The sequence below is a fragment of the Neoarius graeffei genome, chromosome 5 (assembly GCF_027579695.1).
Source record: "Neoarius graeffei isolate fNeoGra1 chromosome 5, fNeoGra1.pri, whole genome shotgun sequence".
Taxonomy (NCBI): domain Eukaryota; kingdom Metazoa; phylum Chordata; class Actinopteri; order Siluriformes; family Ariidae; genus Neoarius; species Neoarius graeffei.
Window position 1 is genome coordinate 57,170,912 of NC_083573.1, and position 25,056 is coordinate 57,195,967.

A 25,056-nucleotide genomic window follows, 5' to 3' on the forward strand; every position below is an offset into this window, starting at 1 on the left:
ACTCTGTTTATCACCAACATATTTTCATATTTAATGTTAACATATTTACCAACATATCACAAAACTCTGTTTACATGGTCAGTACTTAATTTGTCTTCAACAATGTGCAATTATTGGTACTCGCATGCATCACTTTTCCCTACATGCAATTTTTATATTTAGGACTTTGAATCTTTTTTGTGCCTATACTGTTAAACCGCTGTAGGGCTCCATTGCTGAGAGACATGTTTCTGGTTCTTATCTCATCCAACGCATTTCATTGTAATTTGACCCTGTGTTAACATACATATGACCAATAAAACTGAACCGAATGGAACTGAACTGAAAGTGTATGAAGGAAAGGTAGTGAGCTCCTGTGACACTTTAAAGAGCATTGCTCTATTTGTTCTTGGTTTGTGGTTATATCACGCAAGTTTATATCCGCTAACTGAAAAGGGACGAGCTGAGTCACCTAGAAAAAGAAAGAAAGAAGTGTATGTGTGTGTGCGTGCGTGCATGCATGTGTATGTGTGTGTGTGTGTGTCTGTGCATGCATTCAGACAGGAAGTGGGTGTTCTTTTTTTGATTACATGTGACTTTCAGTGATGGTTTTGCAAAGATTCAGTTCTCTAGTGCAACCATGGACAGAGTTCGGGATTTATGCTGGAGAGTGAAACATAAGTGTACTTCTTCTGACTGATGAAACTGATTTACTAAAAGGGTCGGTGGAGGAATAGATCTTTTCAATGTATATTGATAGTATCAATTAATAGGATTGTGGACCAATAGTTTTAAGTAAAATGGAAAAGACAAACATCCCCTATCAGCCTTAAGTGAAGTTTCACTTTAGGATTTTTTTTTAATATCTATTATAATAAAGCTACACTGTTCTTGAAGATTCATTTTAAGATTTTTTTTCTTTATGTTAAAAAAACCCTTCCTATGTAATACCTTTCCTCACATATGAAGTTAAAGGAAGAGTCAACTTGTATGTTAAAAAGAGTCCCTAATTAATCAAGGTAAAATATTTTCCCCATCCCATGGCATGAACATTTTAAATGCTTCCCTGTCGGAAATTGTCATGTTTTGTCATGGATTTGTCACTAACTACTGAGGTTTTTATGTAAATTACAGCATATTGGTCTTATAAATGGTTTTAAAAACTGTAATGTAGTTTGTGATGAGTAGTTGTAGGGGCAGGATGCAAATGTGGGCGCACATGAGTTCTATTTAGGGAAAACCAAAAATCACTGCGACAGTCCATTTCTGAGGTAAAAACACAAATAGACAAGTTTGAGCTAGCTAAATCCATAAGCATAAATGTTGCAGATAGGTGGTTGGTGAAACAAGCATGAAAAGCTTTTGCAAACTCAAAAAGATACACGGAGGGTTTTAAATATTGAAAGTAATATAGTGGTAAAAAGAAATAGTTAGAAACAGTCACAGAAAATATGAGAAGATGAGGCTGAGACAGACCAAGAACAGAAAACAAAACAGTTTGAAACAAAGCAACAGGGCAGACAGGAACATGGAATGTCCACAGACGACAGGAAGACTTGAGGTGGGAAGGGGTGGTGCGGTGACAAGTGCTGATGGAGGCATGAAAGACGTAATGATGTCTTCTGGCAGTAGGTACAGGTCAGCAAGGCAGGGTAGCAGGTTAACAAGTACAGTGGTAGGTTGGGTCAGCAAAGCTGCCCAGAGGATTTGGAAGCCAATGAGTCAAAAATGGTGGCAGAAGGATCAGGGAACCCAGATGCCATCTGAACAGCAATGCCATCTGGAGGCTCAGGTAATGCTTATGTATACTACTCACCTCCAAAGTAAACAAGACACAAACAATAAATAGAAAATGATGTTACATGCGGGCGGCACGGTGGTGTAGTGGTTAGCGCTGTTAGCCCCGTGGCCAACGAGGGCCGTTCTGTGCAGAGTTTGTATGCTCTCCCTGTGTCCGCGTAGGTTTCCTCCGGGTGCTCCGGTTTCCCCCACAGTCCAAAGACATGCAGGTTAGGTTAACTGGTGACTCTAAATTGACCGTAGGTGTGAATGTGAGTGTGAATGGTTGTCTGTGTCTATGTGTCAGCCCTGTGATGACCTGGCGACTTGTCCAGGGTGTACCCCGCCTTTCGCCCGTAGTCAGCTGGGATAGGCTCCAGCTTGCCTGCGACCCTGTAGAACAGGATAAAGTGGCTAGAGATAATGAGATGAGAGATGAGATGTTACATGCATCAGCATATAAGCAGACTAATTGTCCTGTTCTATTACAAGACTCTAACCTTGCACCTTTCCCTCCTCACCTAATTTAGCAATTAATGGTAGAAGTTATTGCTAAATACCAACATTTTATGCAATATATTAAGAAATGTACAGGTTATCATTCATTTCAGACAAGGACAGTATGGCACAGTGGTCAGTGTTGTACAAGTTCACCCTTAACAAGAAAGTTCAGTTCACGCAGATTAATATGAACCAGTTCACATTCATAGTTCACAGTCCCAAAAATGTACTGGCCTAGTTCATATTCCTTCATTCCAATTTTTTTTAATGAGCTGCTCTGAATCCAAAGTAAATTTTTGTTTGTCAGCAATTAAAATATCAAATTTCACCTAACATTTGAAAACCCTTGGAGTCTACTTTATTGATATAAGCAAGTCAGTAGTGTTATGATCAGTGCATCGGAGAGCATTGCCGTAAGACAACACTGGTGAAGACAAGGAATGTGTGAGAAAATCGAGATGGTCATGTAATCATTTTCCAAGGTGTGGTCCTGAGACATCGTAATGCATTGTATTTCATATCAAAAATATGAAAGTTAAATTTTTGCCTATTATCCCTACTTCTGGGACACATTTTTAGCGACAAACTGATTCTTTCAGTTCACTGTTCACCAAAAATATGAGCACGATCAACGAACAGCACTCATTTAGTGTGTTCATGCACAGCACTGATAGTGACTCTGGTCAATGAGAACGTTGCCTGCAACCCGTGGCATAAACACAGTCAGTCTTCATGATTAACCAATTAATGCTCACTGACCAGTACAGATGACAGAAAAGTTAAGTCAAGTGGCTTTTTGTCATGCCAACCATACAGTACATACTGGTACAGTACACAGTGAAATGAAACAACATTCTTCCAGGACCACAGAACTACATGAGGCTACACAGACCTACACAGCCTTCCATAAAGTGCACATGTGCAAACATTGCAATGCATGAGGCAATTCAGCATGGATGTTTAAATGACAACTTGAAGGAATCTGCCATCAGTTTTCAACATTTTCTCTATCCATTGTATCAGTGGCTTGTGGGTGAAAGCTGAGAATTTTGACTTAAAAAAAATTGCATATAATGATTGTGTAATAGCATCTGTTGAACTCAGTCAATAGCCTGTTGTAGAATGGTTACACACCATCAATGCAAGAGCAACACAAGTGAAAATATCAAGTGAAAAACAATTCTGGTTACTTAGATGTTCCATAAGGGTTTGTGATATTCATGCATCATAAGGAGTAAACAAAGGTTGCGCTGGTATCACATAATCCCAGATTATTCCCTCTGAAAAAAATCCAACTGTAAAAGGAAAAATTATAAAAATATAGATTTTTAATATGGTGGCATGGTGGTATAGTGGTTAGCACTGCCGCCTCACAGAAAGAAGGTCCGGGTTCGAGCCCCGTGGCCGGCGAGGGCCTTTCTGTGCGGAGTTTGCATGTTCTCCCCGTGTCCGCGTGGGTTTCCTCCGGGTGGACTGTGGGGGTGGTTTCCCCCACAGTCCAAAGACATGCAGGTTAGGTTAACTGGTGACTCTAAATTGACCGTAGGTGTGAATGGTTGTTTGTCTCTATGTGTCAACCCTGTGATGACCTGGCGACTTGTCCAGGGTGTACTCCACCTCTTGCCCATAGTCAGTTGGGATAGGCTCCAGCTTGCCTGAGACCCTGTACAGGATAAGTGGCTACAGATAACAGATGGATGGATAAATTTTATTGTAAAAAATACGAACTGAAGAATTCCTGAAAACCTTCTACCAAAATACATTGTGCATAAATGTTTACTGACTGCCCCGACAATTTCCCTTAGGCTTCCATTATCAGTAAATGTCAAGTAAATAGGTTTTATCTTTAAGAGCATGTCAGAAATTCTTGTTCTTGTTCTGTGCACATACACTACAGATCCAGTAGATGGAGATTAAGTTTGACAAAAAAAAAAAAAAGAGCTGGGGTATCCCTTTAGGCATATGATCTCAGTATCTTCCACTTGTTCCGTGGAGTCACTGAGTCAGACAGGTTGCTGTGAGAAGTGTTGTAGTCCAGCGCTGCAGAGGTAAACACTCTTGAACCTGGCGACCTACAACAGTACCATCCTCCTCTTCTACTCATCTCTGCCATGGGAAGAATTCTTTGTAAGCATTCTGGATCAGGTGCTGTAATGTAATGTGTTTTGATTCCCACCATTAAGATAACGATCTGAGGTTTCCTGACTGAAAAAAAAAACAAAAAGAAAACATAACAAAGTGTGCCTTATAAGTGGGGGCTTAACGCTCAACGCTAATGGAGGGTCTCTATTTCTCCTAATAGCCTTTGAGTCACTGTTTCGATATGCCAGGACCTCTATTTGCTGTGATTATGGAACTCTTCTGGACTGCTCTTCTTGTCCCAACCACTTTTTGGAGAGGACTGGCTCACCTATTTACTTTAAATAGTGCGTGTGCCTAGGTTTCACAAACATTTTCTTGTAATTGATTTATGCTTCTTTTTCTCAGTTGTGCTGAAAGGATTATAGCCCAATCATGCTTGTTTGCACTGCTTATTTCAATGAAGCGTTTTATTTCATTTACTTTAGCCAAGGTTTTATCATTTTATCAAGGTGATGAGTCATCTGCTATCCTCAGGTTATTTATCATTATTAACAAGATAATGCAGGATATGATGTTTTGGGAAACAGATTAGTTTTTAAGTCACAGTCTCTCACACACATGACCGCACATGCATGTAAACACATTCACACAATGGCTTCTGCTATTCACACATCTCAGCAGAGTGCCAGAATGCTGTGCTTTTTCTCTTCCTCATTTCAACACTCACTCATTCTCTCACTGGCTGATCACACTCTCATTCTCTTGCTCAGAATTGGATCTCTCTCTCTCTCTCTCTCTCTCTCTCTCTCTCTCTCTTTCTTTGCCAGTCCAAACAGTGTGCTCAGTGCTCATTGATTGTGTTCCTGCTCTGGCAGAAGGCAGGCAGGCTGTGGCACAGGCGTGCACTGGTAACTCTTTGATGCATAGATCGTCAGCATTGCTCTAATCCCCTCCGTCTACACCTCCCCCTTTTTTTCTCTCTCTCTGTCTGTCTTCCTCTCTCTGCATCATATTCATTAGAGCAAGCATGGCCCTTCACAGCTCTTAGCCTCTCTCACTACACACCTGACGACAGAGCTGGTGACAAATGCTCTCAGTGTAGCCTGCTGAGGGGGTAGCCTGAGAGAGAGAGAGAGAGAGAGGGAGAGAGAGAGAGAGAGAGAGAGAGAGAGAGAGAGAGAGAGAGAGAGAATGAGGGACAGGCTCCAGCTGTCACTCTGACAGACTCCGGGCTCCAGCCCGCTCACGCTTCCACTTTGGAGCAACATTTCAGCTGCTGACTCTGATCTGGCCCCCGGATAATCCACGTTCATGTCGTTTTGCCTGGTTGACATTTTTGACATGGAATCACCCACCAAGGAGATTGAGGATTTTGAGAACAACTCTCTGAAGTATCTACAGCCGGAGCAGATAGAGAAGATATGGCTGAGACTGAGAGGACTGTGAGTAAAGCTTTTGCTTTGCACTTTATGTATGTATGTACGCGCGCGTGTGTGTGTGTGTGTGTGTGTGTGTGTGTGTGTTTGCTCTAGTATGTTGGTTTTCACAACCACACTCACCACTTTTGATTTTTCAAATTCATTTGTTTTCATTATGATAGCAAGTGCTTTATTTCATAACATTTTCAAGAGTTCTGGGAATTGATTTTGGCAAACATCCTGTCTCCAAAGTATGTAAACTCTTTTAGAAAGTGATAGTAAATCTGTAAATCTCACATATGGCTTCTATTTAAACATAGACATGGATAACATGAGTATTCAGTATACTGTAGTACTAAATTGAGCTAAACAAAGTTAACTCAAGGCTATCCAAAATTTAACTAACATTTATTCTTTAAATGCATTGGCACAACTGGACTGACCAGAATTTAATTACGGTAATTTGAATGAGATATTACAATACAGGGTATTTTCTGATATCCAGAGAATTACAGTCTAATTTAGTATATGTAGTCGAAACGAGCAAAAAGTAGAGAGGAACATCGCCTGGGTTGGACGCATTAATGACAGCTTCCTGTAAAGTCTATTGATGCCTGTCATCTGTTGATGTCAATAAAGGAACCATAATAGGAATGTATCTAATATCAATGAGGAAATTAGAGGAAATGAATTTGTGAGGGCAGTGATACACCTGGGAACACACTGGAACATTGTTTTGATTCATTTACACAGATAAAACATTTATTTACCGATAAAAGTGTAAATCTCATTTTTTGCGATGAAAATCCAGTCTCTCTGTGATTATCTGTATTTGTGGATGTGTGTATGTGTTCTGATGGAAGAGAGCTGGCTATGTGTGTGCGTGAGCATGCTTCTGTGTCGTGACAGCCTCAAGACTGATCCAAGTGTGTTCCCATGTTCCAATTTAATATTACAGTCTTTGTATCCAGGTGCTTTTATGACTAGTGGTCTATTTGTAAAGTTAAGTTCAATAAATAAATAAATAAGATGTGGATGGTGGTTAGTTAGCTAGTTAGCATACCTATCAAAACAGAATAATTAAATATATATTTTTGCTAATGTTGGGTCTAATACCTGCTTTTCCTCTTTTTGAAGAAATTCAAATGAATAAATAAATAAATAAATCTAGCAACATAGGAACATTTGCTTTGCTTTTTCTGAAGGCTAAAGCTTGCTGCATCATTAACCATTGCCATTAAAGGCATGTATTTATTTTTGCCAGTTTGTGTTTCACAAATTGGAAAACTTTTATTGTTGTGGAAATAAATGACTTTGTTTGTTTATATATATATATATATATATATATATATATATATATATATATATATATAGAGAGAGAGAGAGAGAGAGAGAGAGAGAGAGAGAGAGTCTTGCAAAAGTATTCACCCCACTTGGTGTTTGTCCTGTTTTGTTGCATTACAAGCTGGAATTAAAATGGATTTTTGGAGGGTTAGCACCATTTGATTTACACAACATGCCTACCACTTTAAAGGTGTAGATTGTTGTTTTATTGTGACCCAAACAATAATTAAGATGAAAAACCAGAAATCTGGGCAGCACGGTGGTGTAGTGGTTAGCGCTGTCGCCTCACAGCAAGAAGGTCCTGGGTTCGAGCCCCGTGGCCGGCGAGGGCCTTTCTGTGTGGAGTTTGCATGTTCTCCCCGTGTCCGCGTGGGTTTCCTCCGGGTGCTCCGGTTTCCCCCACAGTCCAAAGACATGCAGGTTAGGTTAACTGGCGACTCTAAATTGACCGTAGGTGTGAATGTGAGTGTGAATGGTTGTCTGTGTCTATGTGTCAGCCCTGTGATGACCTGGCCACTTGTCCAGGGTGTACCCCGCCTTTCGCCCGTAGTCAGCTGGGATAGGCTCCAGCTTGCCTGCGACCCTGTAGAACACGATAAAGTGGCTAGAGATAATGAGATGAGATGAGAAACAGAAATCTGGACTGTGCATAGATATTCATCCCCTTTCGTATGAAACCCCTAAATAAGAGCTGGTCCAACCAATTCACTTCATAAGTCACATAATTAGTTGATTAAGATCCATCTATGTGCAATCAATGTGTCACATGACCTGTCACATGATGTTTGTATAAATCAACCAGTTCTGGAAGGACCCTGACTCTGCTATGCTACTAAGCAAGCAACATGAAAACCAAGGAGCACTCCAAACAGGTCAGAGACAAAGTTGTAGAGAAGTATAGATCAGGGTTGGGTTATAAAGAGTATCCCAAAATTTGAATATCCCACGGAGCACCATTAAATCCATTATAGCAAAATGAAAAGAACATGGCACCACAAGAAACCTGACAAGAGAAGGCCACCCACCAAAACTCACAGACCAGGCAAGGAGGGCATTAATCAGAGATGCAACAAAGACACCAAAGATAACCCTGAAGGAGCTGCAAAGATCCACAGCGGAGATGGGAGTATCTGTCCATAGGACCACTTTAAGCCGTGCACTTCGCAGAGCAGGGCTTTACAGAAGATTGGCCAGGATAATGCCATTGATTAAAGAAAAAACAAGAAAACATATTTGGAGTTTGCCCAACAGCATGTGGCAGACTCCCCAAACACATGGAAGAAGATTCTCTGGTCAAATGAGACTAAAATTGATCGTTTTGGCCATCATTTTAAATGCCATGTGTGGCACAAACCCAACACTTCCCAAAACCCTGAGAACACCATTACTACAGTGAAGCATGGTGGTGGCAGCATCATGCTGTGGGGATATTTTTCATCTGCAGGGACAGGAAAGCTGGTCAGGACTGAAGGAAAGATGGATGGCACTAAATACAGGGCAAATCTAGAGGAAAACCTGTTTGAATTGCCCAGAGGTTTGAGACTGGGATGAAGGTTCACATTCCAGCAGGACAATGGCCCTAAACATACTGCTAAAGCTACACTGTAGTGTTTTAAAGGGAAAGATTTAAATGTCTTGGAATGGTCTAATCAAAGCCCAGACCTCAATCCAATTGAGAATCTGTGGCATAACTTGATGATTGCTGTACACCAACTCAACCCATCTAACTTGAAGGAGTTGGAGCAGTTTTGCCTTGAGGAATGGGCAAAATTCCCAGTGGCTAGATGTGCTAAGCTAATAGAGACATACCCCAAGAGACTTGCAATTATAATTGTAGCAAAAGGTGGCTCTTCAAAGTATTGACTTTTTTAATGGGGGGAATGAATACTTATGCACACTCCAGATTTCTTTTTTTATCTTAATTATTGTTTGTGTCAAAATAAAAAACAATGTGCACCTTTAAAGTGGTAGGCATGTTGTGTGAATCAAATGGTGCTAACCCCCCAAAGATCCATTTTAATTCCAGCTTGTCATGCGACAAAACAGGACAAACACAAAGGAAAATGAATATTTTTTGCAAGACACTGTACACACACACACACACACACACACACACACACACACACACACACACATAGATAGATAGATAGATAGATAGATAGATAGATAGATAGATAGATAGATAGATAGATAGATAGATAGATAGATTCTATTTTAAAATCTGGCCACAGTTTGAGACAGTGTATAATCAAGGGAAGGTTTTAAACAGGGATTGGACTCTAAATAGTTAACTCAATCTAGCAACACTAATTTCTATGTTATTGCCTTATCTTTACTGATTATACATGAAGAAATACTGATTTTCTGCATAGCAAAATTCTGTGAATATTATATTTGGATGGGGTTAAAATATTGCCATTCATGTCACATCAATTTAACATGACTCCAACGTGAAATAAAACAAGAATGGAAATTTTATGACTTAAAAAAAAAGTAGAAAAGGCATCCACTATCATCCACCTTCAAACTGAGCCCTGGTTATCACTAAAACCATCCCCTTGCTATCAGCACACCACTGCTAATTTTGCCTCAGCAATTAATTTTGCAGAACCTCAGTCTGAATATACAGGTTCTCCAGAGAGCTATTGTTTGTCCGCTTACCATCTCGGTCCATCAGCAGTGCTCTAGAGCCAGGCTAATGCTGATGGAGTGGGAAAATGTCAGCCATCATCCACGTTGCACCAAATTACATTTCTCTACTTGCATTTGTTGAGACCAGCCACAGAACAACAGATAAAAGTGCTTAAGGAAGGCTAAGCCATGTTCTGGCTGGCTTTATTTCCTTCGTAAATACTTTTAATGGGCTTGTTTGCATTTTATGGCCCCCCGGTACTGATGGGAGAATTGGGTCTGCTGATGACACATAGGGTCACGGGGAAAGCCAGACTGTCATAAATGTGTCCGTCTGATGATTGTAGCTTAGCATAAGGCCTAATAATAAAAGGTCACTATGAGACATACAGTACATGGTGCAGTTCCACACATACAGTTAGTAATAAAGAAACTAAAAGAAAAAAGAAATTAAGAACATGAAACAAAAAGTGATTTGTTGAACCTGTGCTAATATTTTTGGCTATAGTTAAAGGGCAAATTGTATTAGGAATGTTTGGCTTTTCTTGCTTGTCTCTGCCTTTAAGTCCTTAGTACATTTGTTAAATTATGCAATTAATTTAAAACAATTCTGAGACATGAACAAAGAGGCTAATTTGATGTTTCAATTCAATATTATCCTCCTGACATTGACTGGCAGTTGAACAAAGAGGTTATCTCAGTGGTGACAGTGACACTTAAGGCCAATTTATGCTGACAACCCAGTCCTTGCAGATGGCGTTGCAGATGGCGTCGCAGATGGCGTCTGCGTAGCCCCCCCCCCTTCACAGACGCTCTGCGCGCACCTCCCAAAAATTGTGACCACCGCAGACAGCCTTGCAGACAGCGTCACAGACAAGAGGGGTCTGATTGGTTCACTCTACATCCGCTGTACACGCACTTCCGCTTCCCTACTTTCCCGGTTTGTTTTGTTTTCATGACCACCATTTTTAAAAACACGAGCAAAGATGGAGCAGTACGAAGAGCGGTTGATCGAGGAAGTGAGGAAGTACGTACATCTATACGACTCCAGTTCTAGTCATTATAAGTAACCGGAGGATAAACACTCCACTAACCACACCCACCAACTACTCCTAACGATTTCGCGACTTCGCGCCCCCTTGCGTTGTGGCGGTGAATAGCATCGCGCATGCCTATTACTCCCCGCTCAACGATAAATTACAACTGTCTGTGAAAAGCTATCTGTGAAAGCCTTGTCGCAAGAGCATGCAGAGGCCCTTACTCTGTACTGTCCAAGTCTTTTCTGTAAGTAAAAAAATCTTAATATGTCCGAAAATACATCTGTGTTATTGCAAACCCCATTTCCAGAATGTCACACCCACATGCTTCGAACTGTTGCTCACGTTTGCACACATTTTTGCTTTGGGTGCACTGTATGGTTATCACATGCACCTATCTCAGATTAGAGCGCAATCAGCGCACATATAAGGACACCAATCACTCAAGGACTTTGTGAAGTATACACGCGCAGTACCCTATGTCTGTGAATACTAAGCCTTGTAGCTCTGTGTTTACTCTGGTTTTAACTTTGTTTTGTTTATTGGACTCTGCCTTCTGCCTCTATTGTTCTGTTTGCACCTCAAATGACCCTTGCCTGTTTCCTGACTCTGTCCTCACCTAGTATTTTTGATCTCTATGCCTGCCTGTTGTTTTATAAATAAACATGCTTCTAGCGATGACATTCATCTGCAGCTAACATTAATAACAGAAAAGTTGGGATATTTTCCAAAATGCAATAAAAACAAAAATCTGTAATTTGTTAATTCATGTGAACCTTTATTTAACTGACAAAAGTATGAAGAAAATATTTTCAATAGTTTTACTGACTAACTTCATTGTATTTTGTAAAGATAAAAAAATTTAGAATTTGATGCTGAGGGTGGTAGAGTGGTTAGCACTGTCGCCTCACAGCAGGAAGGTCCTGGGTTCAAGCGGCTGACAAGGGCCTTTCTGTGTGGAGTTTGCATATTCTCCCTTTATCTGATTAAACTGGGAACCCTGAAGGTCTGAGGCAGCAATACTGTGCCACCATGTCCAGGTTTTTTTTTTAAATGAATATTGTTTTTGCTGGTTGGTAAATGCCTGAATAAACTGTAGAAACAGTCTGTGAAAAGTAAAGGATAGGCCTTCATCATTATACATTAGCATCAATCATATCGATGACTGGACAAAGCCTGCTACTGAGTGTGAAACGCTTTGTCACTCAATATGCCTGTGCCTCTTTTACACTATATGCAGTGACGGTGGGTCGTGATATCAGAGGAGCTTAAATCTAATATCAGTCAATAGATTGACAATGAACTTATTAGAGTTGAGCAATGCATTATATTACGAGGTCTCATAATAAGTATAATAAACATTATGTGGAGCAACTATTTTACTCGGGCAACACGGTGGTGTAGTGGTTAGCACTGTTGCCTCACAGCAAGAAAGTTCTGGGTTCGAGCCCAGTGGCCGACAGAGGGCCTTTCTGTGTAGAGTTTGCATGTTCTCCCCGTGTCTGCATGGGTTTCCTCCAGGTGTTCTGGTTTCCCCCACAGTCCAAAGACATGCAGGTTCGATTAATTGGTGGCTCTAAATTGACCATAGGTGTGAATGGTTGTCTGTCTCTATGTTTCAGCCTTGTGATGATCTGGCAACTTGTACAGGGTGTACCCCACCTCTCGCCCATAGTCAGCTGGGATAGGCTCCAGCTTGCCTGCGACCCTGCACAGGATAAGTGGTTATGGATAATGGATGGATGGACTATTTTACTCTCTCACTCACTCACTCACTCACTCACTCACTCACTCACTCACACACACACACACTTAAACACTGATAGGCACCTGCATTCATGGTTTACATTTGTTTTTATTTTTATTTGGATTAAAAAAATCCAACTGTAAAAGGACAAATTATATAAATATAGATTTTAATGTGGTGGCACGGTGGTGTAGTGGTTAGCACTGTCGCCTCACAGCAAGAAGGTCGTGGGTTCAAGCCCAGTGGCCAATGGGGACCTTTCTGTGTGGAGTTTGCATGTTCTTCCCGTGTCTCTGTGGGTTTCCTCCGGGTGCTCCGGTTTCCCCCACAGTCCAAAGACATGCAGGTTAGGCTAATTGGTGGCTCTAAATTGACTGTAGCTGTGAATGTGAGAGTGAATGGTTATTTGTCTCTATGTGTCAGCCCTGCGATGATCTGGCGACTTGTCTAGGGTGTACCCTGCCTCTCACCCATAGTCAGCTGGGATAGGCTCCAGCTTGCCTGCAACCCTACACAGGATAAGCAGCTACAGATAATGGATGGATGGATGGAATTTCATGCCTGCAACACTCTCAAGAAAAGTTGGGACAGAGGCAAAATAAGACTGAAAAGTTTATAGGATATTCAAGTAACACCATTTTGGAAGATTCTGCAATAAGCAGGTTAGTTGGTAACAAGTGAGGGGATTGTAATTGAGTTTAAAAGGAGCATGTGCCAAAGGCTCAGTCTTTGCAAGCAAGGATAGGTCATGGCTCAGTCCTTTGTGGCAAAATTCGTGAGAGGATTGTTAGTCAATTCAAAAAGAACATTTTTTAACACAAGTTTGCAAAGAATTTAGGTCTTTCAAAATCTACAGTACATAATATTGTGAAAAGATTCAGGAAATTTGGAGACATCCCAGTGTGTAAAGGGCAAGGTCGGAAACCACCGTTGAATGTGCATGACCTTCGAGCCCTCAGGTGGCACTGCCTGAGAAACCGTCATGCGAATGTGACAAATATAGCCACATGGACTCAGGACTACTTTTGGAAATCGTTGTCTCTTAACACAGTCCACCGTGGTATCCAAAAATGCAACCTGAAACTGTATTATGCAAGGAGGAAGCCATTCATCAACTCATCAACATGAAGGTGACATCTCTTCCTGGAAAGTCCATACTGATTTCAGCAGGACAATGCCAGGCCTCATTCTGCACTGGCTACAACAGCGTGGCTTCATAGACACAGAGTGCATGTGCTTGACTGGCCTGCTGCCAGTCCAGATCTGTCTTCTATTGAGAATGTATGGTGCATCATGAAGAGGAGAATCAGGCGACTGCAACCTCAGACTGTTGAGCAGCTGGAGTCTTGTATCAAGCAAGAATGGACAAAACTTTCACTTGAAAAACTGCAACAATTAGTATCCTCAGATCCCATACAATTAAAAAATGTTATTAAAATGAAAGGTGATGTAACACAATGGTAATAATACCTCTGTCCCAACTTATTTGAGTGTGTTGCAGGCATCAAATTCTAATTTCGTTGATATTTGCAAAATACAATCAAGTTGGTCAGTAAAACTATTGAAAATCTTTTCCTTGTATTTTTGTCAGTTAAATAAAGCTTCTTGTGAATTAACAGGTCACAAATATTTGTTTTTATTGCAGTTTGGAAAAATCCCAACTTTTCTGGAAATGGGGTTTGTAGGTACATTTTCCAAGCAACATAAATAATATCTTATGAATACATTATATAAAAGTTATCTTTAGTAATAGATAGAATGTATAGAATATAGAATGTACATACCTTTGTGGTCCGGGTTCGAGCCCTGTGACCGGCGAGGGCCTTTCTGTGCGGAGTTTGCATGTTCTCCCCGTGTCCGCGTGGGTTTCCTCCGGGTGCTCCGGTTTCCCCCACAGTCCAAAGACATGCAGGTTAGGTTAACTGGTGACTCTAAATTGACCGTAGGTGTGAATGTGAGTGTGAATGGTTGTCTGTGTCTATGTGTCAGCCCTGTGATGACCTGGCGACTTGTCCAGGGTGTACCCCGCCTTTCGCCCGTAGTCAGCTGGGATAGGCTCCAGCTTGCCTGCGACCCTGTAGAAGGATAAAGCGGTTAGAGATAATGAGATGAGATGAGATGAGATGAGATGAGATGAGACATACCTTTGTGTTGATGTAAATACTATCATTTAAAAAATAGGGCTTTTTCTGTTATACTGAGAATATAATTTCATTAGCTTTAATGTCAGATATTTAAATTCATATTTGACTGTAGTATCATTATGCTTATGCATGTCTAACCCACGCTGGAGTTTCACTATGACTGTTTGATTGTGTACACTTGACAAGTGCTGAGCTGAAAAATGGCAAATCAATCAATCAATCAATCAATCAATCAATCAATCAATCAATCAATCAATCAATCAATCAATCAATCCTAGTTTTATTGCTATAGTAAAGGAATGGACAAAAGGCTCCCTTCTACCGTATGGAAGTTATGCTGTGTACCATATGCAAGCAGATTCAGGATAGAGGGACTCTTCACTTCAGTGGTCCAGGATAGAGGGCTGGAGTCAGGTTTAGTGCTTCTCCTGATTCAATCACCCCAGTTAAGGACCACTTTTTTTGTTTTTGTTTTGTTTTTTTAAATAGGTGTGTTAGAGAATGAAAATCACCAAACTCAGCAGAACTTTGGCCCTTTGGGGCTGGAATTGGACTAGTTATAAATTACTATATTATAAGAGAATAATTGTTTAGTACTTTGTAAAAATCTTTTTGCAAATCATTTTTCAATCTTTTTGAAAAATGAACATACTCTGTCAGCCACAAACATTAACACTGCAAAAAATGATATCTTAGCAAGTGAAAATATCTTGAAATTAGTTGAAACGATCTGGCATTTCCTATTAGAAGAATACAAGACACCAATTCTGAGATTATTAAACCTGGTTCTAGATCACAACCAACTGATTCTAAGATGTCTTATCAAGTAAAAATATCTGTCCATGCAGCAAGATAATTTCACTAGTATTAAGTAATTTTCTCCTCAAATTCAGTTTTCAATTTTTTGCAGTGTAGGAATAAGATAGGCGGCATGGTGGTGTAGTGGTTAGCGCTGTCGCCTCACAGCAAGAAGGTCCGGGTTCGAGCCCCGTGGCCGGCGAGGGCCTTTCTGTGTGGAGTTTGCATGTTCTCCCTGTGTCCGCGTGGGTTTCCTCCGGGTGCTCCGGTTTCCCCCACAGTCCAAAGACATGCAGGTTAGGTTAACTGGTGACTCTAAATTGACCGTAGGTGTGAATGTGAGTGTGAATGGTTGTCTGTGTCTATGTGTCAGCCCTGTGATGACCTGGCGACTTGTCCAGGGTGTACCCCGCCTTTCGCCCGTAGTCAGCTGGGATAGGCTCCAGCTTGCCTGCGACCCTGTAGAACAGGATAAAGCGGCTAGAGATAATGAGATGAGATGAGGAATAAGATATATCAAACTGAATATTGATAAGTATCAAAACTGTTATCTCAGGCTGTTATTGCTAAGTCTGATGATTCAGGGTTTCATGGGAGCCAGCTTAGTGTGGACTTATTAGGTTGTTCAGTAAGGACGACTTGCATGACCAGTAAAATCCTATGACCTCATTCCAGTTTTACACTTCCTACAGTAAAGTGAAATAAGGATTGTTTCATGTTTCCTTTCTTGTATGTTTCAGGAGAAAATACAAGAAGACATCACAGAGGTAAGATCTAAGCCACATAGGATGCACTGATGATGGTATCACTGTGCAATGTGCTTTCTGTAAAAAACAACAACAAAAACAACACTCATACAGTTCTTCCCAAAATATCAATATTTTTATATTTGTATTGTATTCAAATACCATGTACTATAACCTACTGTATGTTATTTAACCACACTGTCTGGAAAAAAGAGACTTTTTGGATGCCGTGTAAATTGTATGTTTGCTAACTGGAAGAATGGGGTTTTTTTTTAGAGCAGACAGAAGGCATGTAATTCATGTTTGAATAAACTGCCTCTGAGCTGAGTATAAATCACGGTGGTTTACCAGGATTCTTATATATACACATACTGTACATAAATACATTAGCTTTTGTATGTACGCTTGTACTCGTGCCTGTATGTTTATGTAGTGTGTGTGTGTGTGTGTGTGTGTGTGTGTGTGTGTGTGTGTGTGTGTGTGTACCTTTGAGCATAAAGTTATGCCATCCAGTTAGAGGAGTGAGGGGCTAACGGGTGCCAGCAGGATTACTAGCCTAGTTGATATCACTGCTATGTCATCTCTGACCTTGGTGTAGGCTTGTCATTCTTTTAACAAATAAGACACACACAAGACATAAACTGAGATAAACAAACAAACAAAAAAAAACAAATCCCCTCTTGGCATTACCCAGAAACAAAACCAAGGAAATGTTCTGGCCACCGCTGAATGCACTCCAGCCAGCGAGTTGACATGCAGACATAAACAGGCAGCAATAGCTCCTGTATCTCCCACCCTTCTTCATGTGTCATGGTTTTATGGGTGTATATGTGTGTCCGTTGATAAGTGCTTGATGAGCTGGCAGGGTTTGTAAGAAGAATGTGCAGGCGTCTGTTTGCGTGTATGAGCGTGGACCAATAGCTGTGTAGATGCTGATAACTGTAGGCATCAGATTTTAAGGGCAAAGCATCGGACAAATCGAACTGTACATGTAACAACTGAAACAGAGCAAAATAAAAATTCTATTAAAAAAATCAACCAAAAACCTCATGGTTTCCTAATAATTTCTTTTTCCCACATGTGCACATGCACAGAACACCACTGTACCAAGAGAATAAGTCAGATGAAACACTCTATCACCTCCAGGGTGTGTTTGTGTGTGACTTTGGTCTCAGAAGGGTTGTTTTATTGCACATAATTATCACTATCAGCCAGGTTTGTTTAACTTTCTGTTGTGTTCACACTCCGATAAAGCCCCCCTGTCCAAATCCCAACCCAACCTCTCGTCTCATCAGATTCACATACTTACAAACCCATTGATCTCCTGCCCCCTGAGCTAATACTGCTGACCAGTATTTACTGTGCAAATCCAGGCTAGGTCACTCTAATGCAGTTACAGTGATCCAAATGAGATGTTCCATGAACTACAACCGTCATCACCTGTATGATGAGTCATACTGCCAGATGAATATTACATTTTGGTCCCAGGTTTATGTGCAATCAGTACAGCTCGAGAAGGTGAAGATGTTCAGAGACGGAGTGATGGATTCATTTAAATACCAGTCATATGGGAGATGGAATCACAATGTCTGTAGTTAAAGTGCAGAGGAGAGCTGTTAGACTCCTATTGCGTCTGAAGTAATCAAGTTCTCAGATAGGCAAATAAATTAACTTACATCTCATTTTCCTTTTTCATCAGTAGACGCTTCATTAGATTTTTGAAGCTTGTTGCAGTCTGTAGACTCATACATGCCCTCAACAAGTAAAGTAAATCTACAGAATGTTAAGTATCTGCACTTTTCTGGTTGCTGCATTTTAATCATATCTTACTGTTAGTTCAGGATTAACACGTTTCTTAATGGCATCCTTAGTGACACACAGCTCTGTGAATCAATGCATTATTCTAGGCACAGATAAGGCCTATTCTGGACATAGATGAAATCTATTTTGGGAAAAAAAAGGAATATTGTAGTAGAAAAATGTTTCCATTTGATTGTCTCCCTGTGGCTTCACACTGATTATTCAGCATTGCTTTAGGAACAGACAGATTCATAATAATTGATTGACTGCATGCAAAGGCAGCTTTTTCCTTGAGGACTTGACTGAAATCCTCAAAGCCAGAACCTTCTCATATCCACCCTGCTAATATGATCTTATGGGTCTTTTCATGTTCCAGTTACATTGCTGACTAGCTGAGAGCTTTTTACCAGAACGGTGACTGCACTTGCATTTTAACTGATTTTTAAATCCATATTCCCTACTAACCAAATAGCAGTGGCGAACCATTACTATTGGAGCTGGGACTTCAGCTCAGCCAAAACTTAGACAGACACACCAAAAAAAGCAACAGGGCCAAGGATTTTGCACGGGATTAGCGGCAGGGTGCCAGGTAGCTCCATTGTGTCTCATTGTGGATGTTGATTTTAAAGGAGAACTGAAGTCATTTTTAAATTGCTTTATTCTTAATTAACATGTTATTCAATTACGTTTTCAGTTTTAGTAACCTTATATTGTGACTCGTATTGGCAACTAATTGCAATTAAATATTATACTTATCGGCCTATTCGGTTTTTAGCCATGTTGAATTTAGCTAGTTTGGTCCACGGCAGGCGTCGCTTATCCGCGCGATCTTCACGAGACTTGTGTGAGACTTCGAAACGTGAAGTGTCAGCCAGGTGTCAGTGCCGCCATTTTGAACACTGTTTTCCAAACGAAATATTGCACAAAAACGAGTTTAAATGACGATTACTGCCTACTTTTTTCAAACTTTCCTGATTGCTATCAAAACAAACAAAACTTCTGGCTTGATTACATCTGCATTTGAAAGAGGGCATGCGTGTCTTTTGACAATGTTGGCAGATGTTGGTCACTTTGATTTCCGCTGTACATTTTACTTCCGTCCTACGATGTCTCGCACAGGTCTCAACTAATTTCGTTTATGGCCATTGCTTTGACATATGGACTGATATATTACATAGCATATTTCAAACTCTCATAACTTGCTGTAGCAGTGACAAAATAGCTATCAAAAATGCATTTCTATATTTAATAAAATGAGATAAATAGAATTTTGATAATTAAAAAATTGCCTTCAGTTCTCCTTTAAAAGTAACTAAGTAAATTACACAGGGAAATGAATATTTAAGTCTGAGTGAAAAATTCTGTGGCGAGTGTGCATGGAAGAAGAGTCTGGATACAGAAATCTTAGTTTCTCAGTCATTAGCCTGTGCTACTTGCTCTCGATAGCACTGGCTTGACCACTTTATTAGCATTCGCTAACACTACTGATGAACGCTACACCGGCTGGAAGGTGACTTCACTGGTGCGCTGATGGCACTAACTCATGGTTAAGCTAATGTTCACTTTTGAGAGGCCTAGGGTGATAAATTTTTGGTCCCTCCCAATATAAATCAAAATATGATTGATGAATTGATCTGTCACTTCCTACATAAACATACACTGCCATGGCCTTCTGTCCCGGCCATGAAGTCCTAACCAATGAGTGAGCCAGCTCTAAACCCTTCTCTGCCTAGAGACAATAAACAAAAAATCTCATTGGATAACTCGATTTTAATGTTTTTATGACAGTCACCGTTTCATTTCTGAAGCAAATTGATAGAAGGTGAAGTCAAATTAGAATTAGAAGAGAATAATTATAACAAATTATGAAAGAATGAAAGGAATTAAATATGACATTTGAAATGCTGATATGTTTGGGCCTTTTCTGAAGGCCTAGAAGGCCCTGATGGTTCCCCTCTGACAAATAGTAACTGAACTAATTTATTATATTAAGTAGCTTAACATCACATACAATGTTTGCAAAAGTATTTATCCCCCTTCGTGTTTGTCTTCTTTTGTCGCATTACAAGCTGGAATTAAAATGGATTTTTGGGAGGTTAGCACCCATTTGATTTACATAACATGCCTACCACTTTAAAGGGGGAAATTGTTGTTTTATTGTGACACAAGCAATAATTGAGATAAAAGAAACAGATTTCTGGAGTGTGCATAAGTTCACCCCCCCAAGTCAATAATTTGTAGAGCCACCTTTTGCTGCAATTACAGCTGTAAGTCTCTTGGGGTATGTCTCTATTAGCTTAGCACATCTAGCCACCATTCATCAAGGCAAAACTGCTCCAGCTCCTTCAAGTTAGATGGGTTGCGTTGGTGTACAGCAATCTTCAAGTAATGCCACAGATTCTCAATTGGATTGAGGTCTGGGCTTTGATTAGGCCATTCCAAGACATTTAAATGTTTTCCTTTAAACCACTCCAGTGTAGCTTTAGCAGTATGTTTAGGGTCATTGTCCTGCTAGAATGTGAACCTTTGTCCCAGTCTCAAACCTCTGGCTGACTCAAACAGGTTTTCCTCCAGAATTGCCCTGTATTTAGTGCCATCCATCTTTCCTTCAGTCCTGACCAGCTTTCCTGTCCCTGCAGATGAAAAACATCCCCACAGCATGATGCTGCCACCACCATGCTTCACTGTAGGAATGGTGTTCTCAGGGTATTGAGTTTGCGCCACACATGGCATTTCCTATGATGGCCAAAAAGATCAATTTTAGTCTCATTTGACCAGAAAATCATCTTCCATGTGTTTTCATAAGCAATGGCTTTTTTCTGGCCACTTTTCCATAAAGCCCCGCTCTGTGGAGTGTATGGCTTAAAGTGGTCCTATGGACAGATACTCCCGTCTCCGCTGTGGATCTTTGCAGCTCCTTCAGTGTTATCTTTGTTGTCTTTGCTGCATTTCTGATTAATGCCTTCCTTACCCGGTCTGTGAGTTTTGGTGGGCAGCCTTCTCTTGTCAGGTTTGTAGTGGTGCCATATTCTTTCCTTTTTGCTATAATGGATTTAATAATGCTCCCTGGGATATTCAAAGTTTGGGATATGTTTTATAACCCAACCCTGAGCTATACTTCTCCACAACTTTGTCTCTGACCTGTTTGGAGAGCTGCTTGGTTTTCATGCTGTTTGCTTCGTAGTGTTGCAGAGTCAGGGTCCTTCCAGAACTGGTTGATTTATACAGACATCATGTGACAGATCATGTGACACTTTGATTGCACACAGGTGGATCTTAATCAACTAATTGTGTGACTTATGAAGTGAATTGGTTGGACCAGCTCTTATTTAGGGGTTTCATACAAACTTATGCACACTCCAGATTTCTGTTTTTTTCATCTTAATTATTGTTTGTGTCACATTAAAAAAAAAATCAATTTGCACCTTTAAAGTGGTAGGCATGTTATGTAAATCAAATGGTGCTAACCCCCCAAAATCCATTTTAATTCCATCTTGTGACAAAACAGGACAAACACCAAGAGGGATGAATATTTTTGCAAGACACTGTAGTCTTGCATGTTCTGTATTACTTCAAATCAGTCTCTCAAGAACTTCTTGACATCTTCCACTGTGTCAAGAACCTCTAGATTTAATTCAGTGTCATTAGTTAGTCCTTGTAAACCTTGCTGTAGGCTTTGCTGACGCTCTGTTGCAGGGGCATAACAGATCCGTACTGCATGAGTAATATTTTGGGTCTCATCTCTCACCTTATCAAGTACTAATTTGAGTCTTTAGATTTGTTGACTCACAATGTCACCATCTCACATTGTTCCTTTACTGCTTTGGCCTGGAATTCTAGGCCAGTTCACATCTACGAATTTATTAACAGCTTCTTTATGTGCAGTATATTTTTCTGGCTACCAGAGATGAAATATTGTACAGTTTTTTTTTTTTAAATTGAACTAGCCAATGTCAGGGTTTCAGCTCTCAGCTCTCTAGACTGGATGTTTTTCACTACTTGTCTCTTGACCCAAACTCATTTTCAAGCTATTGAGAAACAGCACACAGAGTGCACGGTGGATTTAATGGCCATCAGTGTGGCCTTTTCTGATAATCTAATTAGGGCTGGCTGCCCAGTTGGAGGCAGCTCATATTCACACAGCCATAGCAGACCCCCAAACCCTGTCGTCGGCTCAATCTGTTTTTCACACATGCTGTAATAAACGTGATGCTCAAACAGAATGCCCTCCAGATGGGTTTTGTTTACATGCCCCTGTTGGCTTTTAATTATATTTTTTCCTGTCTTTCTTTTTAACTTTTTGGTTCTGCATTTCTGGTTCTCCTAATCCAGAACTAACTGAATAGTGGTATTCCACCAATTTGCAGTGGTGGTTCTCAGTGTAGGGGAGATAAATATTTAGTGAGCACATTCCTTTTGCACATCTGAATGGATTGCAGTGTCTTACCTGAATTATTCACCTTGTAGGGTGTTTTATAAGTGCTATTTTCTGTGCTTTCAGAATACCTAGAGTTGAGACATCTTGCCTTGTCTTGCCTCTCCACTGACTGATTTTCGCTTCTTAATTGATTACTTCACACCCAGTGAGTCACAGACTACACATCTGATAATTAAATGAGATAATTACTGAGGCAAACCTGATGCATTTACACACTGATTTCACCTCACAACTTGACTTTTTCTCCCTAGTGCACCATGATTCTGTTGTTTTGTGTGAGATGAATGGAAAGAAGGGTATTTAAAGCATCAAAATAATTTCCTCTCACTGACTCTGTCATTCATGGATTGTTTCTTGCACTTCCTCATCCACTCTAAAGAGCTGCCTCTCACCCGTTTCACCAATCTTCATAGTTGATCACATGCTCTGCATGCAACCCATATTTGCCAGGGGCTAGTGAGAATTAGAAATTGTGGTGTTTGTGAATACAATCCTTTCTGATCACTTCCTCTCCTCTCCTCTCCTCTCCTCTCCTCTCCTCTCCTCTCCTCTCCTCTCCTCTCCTTCAGTGCCCGCAGAAACAGAGAGAGCATAAATAACTTTTAAGTTTATCTCATAGTGCAGGGAGCACCCTCAGATTAGCCCAGGCCTCCTCACCCTCCCCAGGTGCTTTAAACACATTGAGCACAAGAATTTGCTTTCTATATGTTTAGGTTTCTGTATTGGACAGGTGGCCATGTAAACATAGATTGGACAAAATGTCCATCATGGTATAATGTCAAAGGACACACTCAAGGTGAGCCAAGAGGTGATGTTTGTGTTTCACACAGATAACATACAAAGATAGTGCTTCACAATATGTACTTAAAATACACACATATTGTATATTATTCTATCCACATTCACTGGATATGAGCAGTCACACGCTCTGATTGGCTACTCGACTACTAGGCTATCAGCTCATATACCATGAGTAGAGTGCTGCTGAACCAACCAAGGATGAAATAAAAACTCTACTTGAAAACAAAACTTCCAAAAATACAAAAAAGCAACAAAATATGGAATGAAAGTATTTGATGGTAAGAACATATCTTTTTTAAATGTTCAAGAATTATTATTATTATTATCGCATTTTTCACAAATTGCTACTGTCATTTCGCTGGTTTGTTTACATTCTAAGAGGAAATTATTTTGTCAGACGTTTTGTATAAAGTTTTTATTTATTGAATTTGCAAAAAATAAAAACAAAAATGCTCTGTTTCTCAAAATCCAGTGAATGTGGATAGAATAAAATGTCTTACATGGCTATGTGCCTCATCAGCTATTAGCTCATGTACGACTTGATTTTGTGGAATAACTGTTAAATACATCTGTGCGGCCAAACCATATAACACACTGTGCAAATATTTGAACATTGCTTTAGTATTGCTTTAGAAATATAAAATACATGCTATATGACAGTGTTTCTTATTTGCAGTGTAATAAAAATATCTAGACTTTAAATAGGTGGCATGGTGGTGTAGTGGTTAGCACTGTCGCCTCACAGCAAGAAGGTTCTGGGTTTGAGCCCAGTTGCCAACAGGGGCCTTTCTGTGTGGAGTTTGCATGTTCTCTCCATGTCTGCGTGAGTTTGCTCTGGTTTCCCCCACAGTCCAAAGACATGCAGGTTAGGCTAATTGGTGGCTCTAAATTGACTGTAGGTGTAAATGGTTGTTTGTCTCTATGTCAGCCCTGTGATGATCTGGTGACTTGTCCAGGGTATGTCTCACCCATAGTCAGCTAGGATAGGCTCCAGCTTGCTTGTGACCCTGCACAGGATAAGCTGTTATGGATAATGGATGGATATACTCAGTGCTTAATTTGTGAAGTGGGAGGTCCCGGGCCGGAACGCAGGAGGTGGGTGGGTCCGGCGACTCAAAAAAAAAAAAAAAAAGGCGGGGGGCGGTTTACTATAACTTTACGCACACACGCCTATTGCATGACGTATTGCAACAGCACCAGTTATCAAATCCTGGACAACAATGGACAACGCTCAGAATGTTCTCTAAACAGACACTCAAGTTCACTCTCGCTCTCCACACATACGTTAAGGCAGGGGTCGGGAACCTTTTTGGCTGAGAGAGCCATGAAAGCCACATATTTTCAAATACATTTTCGTGAGAGCCATATATAAAAAGTGACGCTGAATACAACTAAAATGCATTTTTACGTATGACCAACAATTTGAGTGTAATATATTCTTTTTCATAATGAAGAGGCTCTTGACATGCCGTCTTCCTCCTGTCCCCCGCTGAATATTTTGACGCAAACGTAGCTTGGCGTGTTTCGAAGTGCCGCTTTATTTCATTGTTTCATCGATGCAATCTTGTCATTGTATAGGCCTATTGGACACAAAGCAGAACCCTCTCACCCCACAAAGGCAAATTCCTCTGTCCATTCCTGTTGAAATGTATGGTAGCCTACCAGTCACCTTTTTGCCCTTTTCGCCATTTTCTTTGTCAAAACTTTTGACTTTTTCCCGCAGACTGGTACACTTGCAGGTGCTGGTGCAGTGTCACTGTGTCCAACGTCGTCCATTTTAGGTTGTTTAGGATCCGGCTGTCCTGGGACTT

The 25,056-nt window shown here is 40.5% G+C and overlaps 1 protein-coding gene across 4 annotated transcripts in view; it reads left to right on the forward strand.

Moving 5' to 3' along the window:
- The first annotated feature begins 5,198 nt into the window (after positions 1–5,198).
- Positions 5,199–25,056, forward strand: part of pde1ca (phosphodiesterase 1C, calmodulin-dependent a) — a 117,983-nt gene continuing 98,125 nt past the window's right edge. For all 4 annotated transcript variants that reach the window (XM_060922128.1, XM_060922129.1, XM_060922130.1 and 1 more), the window contains exons 1-2: positions 5,199–5,783; positions 16,201–16,227. In XM_060922128.1, the coding sequence (XP_060778111.1) occupies positions 5,653–5,783; positions 16,201–16,227 (158 nt within the window). In that variant the 5' untranslated portion in view covers positions 5,199–5,652. The remainder of the gene's footprint in view (positions 5,784–16,200; positions 16,228–25,056) is intronic.